Genomic DNA, 10982 nt, shown 5'->3' with positions numbered 1-10982 from the left:
GCTTGCAGTTTTTTTTCTACAAGAGTTGTTATGAGAGTATAGATTTGTTATGCAAGTTGCTTCCATCAGTCTAGTTTTTTGCCCCACAACAGCATCTTCTTTTGATTGTGTGTATCTTATATAACTATCTCAGATGCCTGATAATAACACTATTTTTGCCCAAACAGGATGACCAGATTGCCAACTTAACATTAGCAGAGAAACAGCAGAACTATCCATCACATTTTTCTAGGGTTTTTTATTTTGATTTCAGGGGTTTTATAATGTGTTCTTATGTTCTTATGCATCAGGAAGCATCAGAGATGCGGTTAACCAAAGACATGTTGGATCAACAAGAGTAATTCTGTACAGGAGGATAGCATAAAGGCAAAAGTAAGGGAAAAGGTGAGCAATTTTATGATGGATTACCTCTGTGCTTCTTCTCCAACAGCCCTTCCTGCGTTTCTATGGTTTCTTCTCTGATTTTCTAGCTTTTTGTGACCGGCATTGCGGGGCTATAAAGGTTTTTAGATCTAGGATGGTGGAACTGCCCCCTTTTTCTTGCTTTCTTGCTTGGGGAGAAGAAGATGCGGTGGAGAGGATCTGGCTGCAGGCGCCTCAGGGCTGAGGGAAAGCGGGGGTGGGGGTGGCAGGGCTCAGTAATCACGTGAGAGGGTTGGCGGGGCTACGGGCTGGCGGGGGGACCAAGTTTTCCAGCTGGATGATTCCTTTCCTTTTTGCGACGAGGGGGGGGGGGGGTAGGAACTTACCTTTTTTGGGAGGCTGTTAGGGAACGCTAGGGAGCAGCCGACTGCTCCCTAGACGCGTCCTTTCCTTTTTCTTTTTTTGAGAAGCTTATTCCAGGCGGTTGCTTAATTATGTTGATTTGGTGGCACATACGGAGAGGGAAAAGAAACAAGAAAATCTTGTACTGTTCAACATAACACGTTGGTTATGTTGAATTGGTGGCACCTAGAGGGAGGGAGGGGGGGGAGGAGGGAAAGAAAGGAGAGAATCTTCTTCAGGTCAAAAGAGTCTAGTGTTCAACATGACGTTTGTGACCTTGCAATTCAAGAATTGGACGAAGTGGAAAGCAAATGAGATTTTCTGGCTTTGAAAGGAGGCATGCGTGGATTTTTCATGAGGATGCTCTTGTTCCTCTTTGATGATCTAGAGCTGCTGGGCTCGACTCCCTTTGCAGGATCAGAGTTGCATGAGTCACCTGAGACGGTTTTGATGAGGATCCCCTATTTCTATCTTATTCAACCTAAACCCTAACCTCCAGGAAAGGAAAGGAAGCCGCCCTTCATCTTCTCATATATATCAAGATGAGCACCACAACTAGTGCTGCGCACCATGGTCCTCTAACCCGCCACCGCAACTCAACAGCGGTTACATTTCACCACCACCGCGCCATTCTGCAATTCTTTCAAGAAATTGGGAATCACACACAGCAGCCTGCTGGCGAGCAACACAGCAGATGCATAACTCGACGAGTCTCCAATTGCAAGACAAACAGAGACAACATAAACCAATTTGTTTTGTTTTGTTTGGTTGATTGAGTTTAAATATATAAACAATCCATCCATCCATCCATCCATGATCCATATATCAATGCAATGCACACGGCCGACTGAGTGACTAGTCCTAAACTGCTGTTTTGTAAAGGAGCGAGCGAGCAATAGAGAGAGACATACATACATACATACATCATTGATTGTAAAAAGAAGCAGCAGCAGCTATGTAAATGTAAATGTAAATGTAATGTTTAATGCCCAACGGTATCATCCATCCATCCATCCATCCTTTAATTTTCCTCCTCCTAACAACTATAATTACAAACACCACCTTTTTTTCGCTCTCTTCCTGGTCTAGCCTCCTCCTCTCCGCATATTGATCGACATGACTGACAAGATACTTCCTCATTCATTCACTACATATATAGCCTGGCCTGCTGTCAACAAAAGCCAACCCAGTCAGTCAATTGAATCGAATCGAATTGAATAGGATCCCAAGCTCAACACTAGAAAACTCAAATTTTCTACTATCATTATTAGCAAAGTGGCGATTACAATATACTTGAAACATAAGCGGAAACATTTGCTTCTGCCAAAATAACATGCCATCTTTGAAAAGAAGCATCATGCTGAATGAAATAAGACCCACGGGTATCAGGGATTAATAATTGTCAAGTGCATAAAAGCAACAGGGACCCTCGAGGCTTCTCACTTTCAAGCAAATAGAAACTACAACGTTGACATATTATCTTTCCCAACGACAACCACAAGTGCTCAGTTGGCTGGCGGCACGAGTCCAAGCCCAGCTTCGGCAAGTACTCGTTTCTAAATAAATAAATGCCCTGGTGCTACTGTTTATATGTGTCAAGTTTTTTGTGTTCGAGCAGAAATAAATCTTTCCTAAAATGGTCATATGCAACATTTCTTCCTGGCTACAATAGCCAATAAGTAAATAACTCAGTCAGAGTGCTGTTTAAACTACATTTATATACACATTTCACTGCAAAAGACGGTACCCAGTTTTCTCAAAAGAAAGCAGTTTGAATTTTTCTAGTATTTGTTTTGATTTTTTTCGTCAGGGCAGGTGCAGCTGACCCTGGGCTCAGACGTGGATTACCGCTACTGCAACCGTTAACATATTTTCTTTCCTAATGAGAACCAAGCACAGCAGTTGCTCGGTTGGCTAGCAGCATGAGTCTGAGTGCTTTCCCACCCGCGTTCGACGCCCCGCCTCCACAGGTGCCCTCTTCTTTTATACTCCCTCCGTCCGAAAATACTTGTCGAAGAAATGGATAAAAATGAGTGTACCTAGAACTAAAATATGTCTAGATACATGCATTTCTTTGACGAGTATTTCCGGACGGAGGGAGTATTTAACTAAATAGAGGCATTTTCTTTCCTACAATCGCCACATGGAATATTTCTTCCTACCTGATAGTTGCCTACATAATAAATAAACCAAAGTGCTGTTCAACCGACATTAATATAAGTGTTTCACTGCACAAGAGAGTATCTACCTCGACAAATTAGGGCAATGTCGCTTCACTATGTTTGTAAAGAAAGCTCCCTATTCATGTACAAGAAAGCTAGAGTCAGGAGGTACCTGAAAAAAAAATATTGCATTGCATACAACAGTGAGATGTTTGCTCTATACACAGAAACAAGAACTAAAATATATTTGTAGCCAGGAACGAAGACCTTACCCAGAAAAATTTCACCTAACAATTTGGGATGCGGAAGGGAGACTTGGCCTTTTCTCTACTAGCTCATAATGGAGAACAAAGTTATCCTGCAGCAAACCAACACAAATGCTCAACTATCATATGCAATGCAACAAGTGTACGCGTAGAGATGCTGGATATTCATTCACGAGATGGATGCAAGTACCTTACGGACTGTCTCCCAATTGCCTTGATCAAAGAAGGCATAAGACCCCCGTTCATATGTAGGAGTTTTGACAAGAGGCTCCATGTTAGAAATTCTTGTGAACCATTGCCGTGCTTCTTTATGGTAATACCATCCACGATTATATCTGATGAAAACAGGACACATGCATTACATAGCATACCAAAATTAAAATTAACTTGCTGGAGCTCTGCACAGTTGTGATGTGTTAAACTAGGTCGTGGGCAAAGGTTAAGATAAGTAAGATATTATTGCCATATTTTTTAGGGAAAACATGGGATAGCAAAAATAGATAGCGTACAAGGAAGTTTGAAGGATGCATAGCAATGCTAAACATAAGCTGTGCAACTTAGCAAAAATGAACAACAACACCAAAAAAAATCAAAAATTAATAATAGAAAATGTTGATATTTGATAGAGAAAAGCAGGAAAACGAAAATGGAACATTCCCGTAGCTTCAGGTAGCTAAGCGGATCATGAATACATTCAAATGTTGCTGAGTTACAGTATTCAGAAAGATAAACAAATCCACAAGGCTACTAATTTTTTTCTGATAGATCCCTGACAGTCAATGGGCGTATCTGACAGGTTACAAGTTAATATTCATTAGCATTATACCTTTGATCAGGACATAGCAGTATGTTCCCTTATCAAATGTTAGCGCAAATAAATCACATTTCTTGGTAAAAGATCATAACATGAAAAAGGTGCATGCATGATGATCTAATTATTACATCTGACAACAAGATATTTAAATGAGATAAGCAGTGAACCCCATGTACTCACAGTTCATTGGCAGCACATATTTGAGCTTCATCCTTCGGCATGCTGAAAACAGAAGACAAAAGATAAAACCTTAAATTTTACCAAAACTAATGGCCGAAGCCAATAATACATTCAACTAGCAAAAGTACCTGTAGAATATGTATAACAGTATGAGTGTCTGGAACTTCTGAAAATGCATAGGCTGCACGCAGCAAGACAGAACTTGTTACAATATATTTATCATAAAATGAACCGGCTGCATCAAAGAAAGATTCTGGGCCTTCCTTGAAAATTAATGGGTCTAAAACATCGATCCCATTACACAGAAATGGGCAACAGTAGTAATTGGCAGGAGCTTACCTGTAGTGCTGGGGGTTGCTCAGCAACATAACAAGCTGGAGTAGTATATTCGGGATCTCCTTTTGCTGGTTCATTTGAAAATGGAGAGCCAAATGTCTTATACAGATTGTCTGGTGAATTCAAATTCAAACCCAACGTTGTCAAATCTATTCCCAAAGCAAGAGATGACAAATCAGGATCATTCATCCTTATAACTCCCAGCAATCCTAACAAGCCGTATGGATCAGGTGGGGTTCGGCCTCCCAGAATGGGCTTTAGACCATGATCCGCATATGTCTGTGCAGCTGAAGAAGACATCTGCTGCAACCTGAAAGGACTCTGAGTCTGCGGCTGCTGGTATTGCTGGAGCAGTTGCTCGTATGATCCCAAACTAGAAGTTTGACTCTGAGAGTTTAGTGGTCTTAGTCCAATATTTTGGGGCCCACCGCTCTGAATCTGACAAAACATAATGAGGATTATTACTCTGTGTATGTATTTACGGGTAAATAAATATGAGCAGTAAACCTGATCATGATGCATTATAGTTTTATTTAGATGAAGAATTGTCAAAATAGAAAATATGTCAGAACCATGACGACAATGAGGGACATGTTGAATGTCTGATGATCGTTTCGAGGAATGATTTCCAATATAACTTACTGAATTAGCAGCACCCTGCTGATGTTGCTGACGATTTGGTTGATAGCTACTTCCCAAATTAAACCCAACTGACCTTGACATCTGCGTACGTGTTCATAACATGTCAAAATAAATGCTCAGCGGGAGAAACAATGATTCAAAGTTCAGAGACATGAACCCACAGGATATTGTTGTCCTTGCATTACAGGTACATTCTCGTGAAGTTGTTCCTTGTGATGTAACTCCATAGGATAATCTGAACTGCCACCTGATAATTCAAACTGTCAGTATTCTGTATAACTCACCGAAAATGGAGTAAAGGAGGAATGTAATAAGGTAGCGCAATGATCAACCAAAAGATATACTTTAGGAAAGAATTTTAAAGCCTCAAGAAATACTACAAAGGTCTTATTTTATTCCGTGCACATTTATAAAGCATTAAAGCTTGAGCATGTCGCACGTGGAAATGATAGGTCCAAAATTGAAAGATTAAAACCATGCAGAACACATGGCACCATTAAAGGAGAATGACACCAGAGTTGACCAGAAAAACGACAAACTACATTTAGTAAGAAGATGGTTCGTCGACCTAAACTGTAATAATAATACTATTAAAAATAAAAGAAGGTATAGTTACATTTGGGCCTAAAGGCGCAAGTGCAACTATTTGTATTCATCCGTATGGCTGTCTTGATGCCCCGAAGCGGGCACAAGAATACAAATTGTCCGCGACACTTTACAAAGTTGACGACTCAACGTATGCTCATGGATGGCCAAATTGGTAACTTCGGCAGAAATTACTATAAAATGCTGCAGCTAATTAATTTTCAGGATGTTATTTTGATCCACATTGGTCCACACGGCGGTAGGTCATGAGGCTCATAGTTAACTTACTACCAAAGTAAGCTTAAATGAATTATAACCATAGCAAGCAACAGAATTAAATTGGCTTAACCACCTCCCAATGGCTTAGCTGCTATGCCTCAAATCATACCTACTGTTAGCTTCTAAAAACGTCTTATATTGTGGGACAGAGGGAGTAATATTTAGCTCATGTTTTATATGAAGAGTTGGACCAATGGAAAACACGAAGGGTTTAGGATGCCCTTCCATCTATAATCATAAGTCATGATATGAGAAGCTTACAATAAATTCTCTATACGAGTTCTCACAGGAAAGACAAATTGATTATCTTCCCCTAAGGTAACTAACTAAGAGCTCTATACCCATATCATGCATTAACATTGTCCTACATATGTCACAAATAGTTCATACTTCCATTTCTCGCAAAAATTAGGGGTACTTATTACTTATAGGCATCTGAATTGCGACACACGTAGGAATGTTGCAGAGAGGCCCTTTTATCCAAATGTCGTTTCGCGCATTTTTCATAGGTGGCCACCATATATTCTAATGATGATTCATGGTAATTTCAGTTAGAGCATCACATGATATTTTTCTGCATTCCCGTGAGGCCACGTCAGCTGCATGGGGTCTTGCCCCCGCTGGCCCTATCACGAAATCTTTGCATCCTCGTCTTCCCACATCTCTCTATGATTGTATTCACAAAAATGGTGTGCCATAAATTTTGCTGCAACGGCCTCGGCACCTTCTAGTTAGGTCAGTGCAAGGTGTCAAGAGAAGTAGAGAACACAACAATACCTTTCAAGCATATAGAAAGGTAGTAAGCATTCGTTGACTTGAGGAGAAGATCGCGGCATTCATACTACAGGACTAAAAAACCAATGGGCTTTATCACAGATAGAACATTTTATGATGGAGTAATTATGTTGGTAACTAAGCTGTTCAAATACTGAGGTTCAATAAGTACAGAGTAGCGGGGCTGTATAATAACAGGCATGAAGCCGATATTAGAACTTCAAGATCACAAAGTAACACAACTAAATAATCATGCTCCACTACACCGAAAACATAATGAGAACAATCTCACTGAATCAACAGATAGGTTCTAGAATTAATTCAACTGTAACAACCTTTAAATCCTGGCAAAGCGGGGAAATCTTCGTTCTGAATACTGAACTCCTGGTTTTGTTGAACAATGGAGTTAACGCCAACTCCTTGCTTCCGTAGTGATCCTGCAATTTAGAGAGATTGGCAAAGAAACCTCCAAAAATAGGGGGAAATATTTACGGTTTTCCAGCAATTTTACCATATTGTCCCTGTGGACCACCAGCTGAATTAGGTCGACCAGTCAATTGGGGGAAATCATTAATGTCGAATGGAGCGCTGTCACTGGCGTCATGTAGCATCCCCATAGAACCCAGAGAACTATTTCCTGGTTGCATTTGGTTCTGGGATAATGAACCACCAGACGTTGGGTATGAACTTCCAATCATATTCATCAGTTGCGACGATCCTGGTGTTAGAGATAAAAAAACAAGCTGGATGAGAACATGCAGTTCAACAAAAGAAAATAACACGCTATATTCTTCTTTATCATTCACCCTTACGAGACTATCATTTTTGTATAAAATATAAACAAGCTTTTATCAACCCAGCTACTATAATAAATTTAAATTGGTAATATCACAGAATAGAACAACATTAAGAAATAGGTACAGTAACAGTCACTAAAAAAGCAAGAACAGATATACTATGCAATAACCAACTAAAAGATGGATATTCTCAAATAATACTAAGAAAATAGCATTGTTTTCTATTTATTTTAATATGTGTGCCTTTGTTTGCAGGATTCTATATCTAATTATTATTAAAAAGTTTCCAACAGCCAACATATGCCTGCAAAAGAAAGAATAGCGATGACAGGAATTCCATCAATGTTGGACTTAAATATTTAAGGTAAAATTCTAAATTCTAAAAGTTGGCTCCCATTGTACAGAGCTAACAAAATGCCTATTGCCCCAGATAGTGTCACTTCCAAAATTGAAGTCTGCAATACCCTATAGCATCACATGGTTCATAAGTTATGAAGCATGAACATTAACGCTACCTACTGTGTTTTCCAAAAAGAAGGTCCAATGAAACCTATATCATATGGGATGGTAACCACTTATTTCATATGCCCAACTTTTTTTTCGTAAGATAAAGTCAAGGAACAGAGCATTAACATAGCAATGGTTAAACATGCTTAAAAATAGTATTTCGAACTAAAACATGAAGTTTAACATAAATCTATGGAGTAAAAAAATCAACCTATGGTTAAGTAAACTACCTTGCGGAATAAGGCCATTCATCATCCTGTTGGATCCTTGCACATTTAGTCTTCCACTTGCAGCATTGCCACTAAAATCAATGCGCGATGAGATACTCGGCACCGACAATCCACCAGAGCTTATGTTTCTTCCAATGTTACTTCCACCCACAATGTTTCCCGCAGAGCTTGTAATACGTGGGCCCAGGTTTCCTAAAGCTGGATTGCCAGGAACAGAATTTCGACTACCACTGGTGCCCAAGTTTGAGGATAAACCTTGAATGTTACCGCCCATGTTCATTCCACTGCTGAATGCTTGACCTCCACCAACATTCAGTCCTCTACCACTGACACCTGAATGTGCATGAGGAATCTGCAAAAGAGATAATAATACCAAGACAGTAAAAATCATCATCGTCCACATGAAACCACAGCAAGAAGAAGTATGTCATAATTAAGCCAACAAAATTGTTGGTTAGATTGCAAACCCATTAACATGCAATGTTCATGGTGTTCAACATATATAAATAATAATGCCGCAAACCTCCAGAAAGGTGGGCATTCGAACCTGAGACATGGCAACAGGAAGGTTGTTTGAAGCAAATCTCCCAGAAATGCTCCCTCCAGGTTGTTGAACCCCAGAGGATGGAAGGCCACTCATGGCAGCATTCCTTTGTGCAAGTGATCCAGGCATATTTGGAAGACTATAATTTCCATGAATGTTGTGCAGACCTGAAAAATGCAGAAAACGACAAGAGTTAAGAAGGTGTACTCAATGGACGTTGCACTATGTCAATGCACTAACCGAGCTAGTGTATGTATTGTATGCTCACCAGAGTGATGGAAACCTTGAACTGAGCCAGATTGACCAGAAAAGGATGTTGTGAATGGCCGTCCAGATGAGTCTGGAAGGTTCGATGTGGAGCTGTTAAGATTTGACTGCCAAGGAAGAAAGCATCAAGTTATCAAAACAAGTAATAACAAAACCTAGTAGACAGACAGAATTGGAAAGCGTATATATATATATATATATATATATATATATATATATATATATATATATATATAGTGAATGCATGGTAGTCCTCCAGTTACAAGGATAAGCAAGTACATTCAGCAAGCCGGACATTGTTGGCAACGGGACAGCAAGTCAGCACTCAGGTCAACTGAAGATTGTCCACCAAAAATGCATGAAACAGTGATTGCCGCCAGTCTGAAACAGAAACGGACAAATCCATTAGTTACTTGTAAATTATAAAAAAAAACTCGAAAAAGAAAAACTGTGCGTAATAATTTAACTTGGTAATAAAAAGTTAGCATCTGAGGCACCCTTCCAATCCAACATAAACAAAGGAGCTAGTCAGGACAGCATACAAATGTGCAGATTTCAGCATCGAGGAAATGCAGCCGTCCTAGGAGAGGAGACACGCATGACACGTACATATCTGAACTTTAGCTGATGCCAAGTGCTTGAGTTTGAAAAGAAAGGCAGGTGAACTGGCTGTTGAGCAGCAAAGCAAACACAGCCTGAATAAGTATCCAGGACCGAGTGGTTGAGGAGTGTATCGCAGAAGAGAAGCTGGCGACTGCAAACAGCGTACACTTAAAGGAAAGGGTCATCACTAGCTGCCGTGGTGGTGGCGCTGGATAATATGCATCTACTCTACTTCCAATTCCAAAAGGCGACAGTAACAAACAGATGGTGAAATGGAAGTAAAGTGAATTTTGCGCATTCAGGAAATGTAGAGTAGGATGGTTGGCATGTCTCAAGGGAATTCAGTGAATGTGGCAGGGCAGAGCACTGACGGACAGATTTGCATCTAATCTAATCTAATAAACAAGGAAATCCGCAGATAATCACAGACAGAATCCCTAGCACCATTTCACCACTACTCAGATGGAACATGGAAGGGAAGAACCAATTGTAGAGCAACACCTTGGTTGGGGTGGGCCGTGGGCGGGGAGAGGAGAAGCTTGTTTTGTCCCATGGGCCTGGAGGGAGGGAGGGAGGGAGGGAGCACCTTGGTTGGGGCGGAGCGGCGAGGGCGACGGGGCGACGGAGCGGCGGGGGCGGTGAGGCGACGGAGCTGGCCGGAGGCGCGGCGGACGGGACGGCGGCGGTCGAAACCCTAGGCTGTCTGGGGTTGGGTTGGGTGGGTCGATCGATTGGGACGGGTGGGAAATAGTTTTTTTTTAGGGGAACGGTCGCGCGTACTGGGCCACGATCTCGCATTGGGCCTAACGAACCCGGCCCGTATATATCCCAGCATCATCATCGGCCCTTTCTTCTCTCTAGAGGGCCCAACCCGTCTAACCTTGAACTCTGTCTTTCTCGCTACTTACTTTTTTTATTAATGGGGAGCAAACGGAGACGTTATAGCCCTCCAGGGACCAGGGGAATCCGCCTTGAAATTCTGGATGTTTATTGTCAGGCATCAGGTCAACGAGTTAATTTGGCAAAGAGCTCAATTCACCACAGTAATGGGTGCCCGAATAATACAAGGGAGGCTATAAAAATAAACACTAGAGGTACCAACGGAGGCTCTCAATGATCGCTACCTGGGCTTACCGTCTGAAGTAGGAAGGAATACAAATGGCACTTTCAAATATACTTGGGAGACAGGGTATGGAACAAGATACAGGGTTGGATTGAATAGCTCATGTCA

General features: G+C 41.1%; 1 protein-coding gene and 1 non-coding gene across 3 annotated transcripts; one reads left to right on the top strand and one right to left on the bottom strand.

Moving 5' to 3' along the window:
* Positions 1-1613: 1613 nt before the first annotated feature.
* On the bottom strand, positions 1614-10472 carry LOC123140151 (probable NOT transcription complex subunit VIP2). Of its 2 annotated transcripts, none has more exons than XM_044559889.1 (16): positions 10338-10472; positions 9428-9529; positions 9150-9255; positions 8885-9048; positions 8338-8689; positions 7315-7521; positions 7139-7240; positions 5327-5412; positions 5166-5246; positions 4527-4961; positions 4316-4368; positions 4188-4229; positions 3384-3528; positions 3200-3285; positions 3014-3099; positions 1614-1933 (listed from the first exon to the last, which is right to left on the bottom strand). In XM_044559889.1, the coding sequence occupies exons 2-14, from the start codon at positions 9443-9445 to the stop codon at positions 3211-3213; spliced, it is 1866 nt and encodes a 621-aa protein (XP_044415824.1). In that variant the 5' UTR covers positions 9446-9529; positions 10338-10472; the 3' UTR covers positions 1614-1933; positions 3014-3099; positions 3200-3210. The 2 variants fall into 2 exon arrangements, with proteins under 2 accessions (XP_044415824.1, XP_044415825.1); XM_044559890.1 differs by having other exon boundaries at positions 1614-1930.
* On the top strand, positions 9150-9227 carry LOC123140446 (small nucleolar RNA snoR35). Its single transcript, XR_006470006.1, has one exon. It is a non-coding gene; the product is annotated as a small nucleolar RNA snoR35 (small nucleolar RNA).
* Positions 10473-10982: the final 510 nt, after the last annotated feature.

Source organism: Triticum aestivum, chromosome 6B, assembly GCF_018294505.1.
Source record: "Triticum aestivum cultivar Chinese Spring chromosome 6B, IWGSC CS RefSeq v2.1, whole genome shotgun sequence".
Classification (NCBI taxonomy): Eukaryota; Viridiplantae; Streptophyta; class Magnoliopsida; order Poales; family Poaceae; genus Triticum; species Triticum aestivum.
This window is presented reverse-complemented; position numbering and strand designations above follow the sequence as displayed.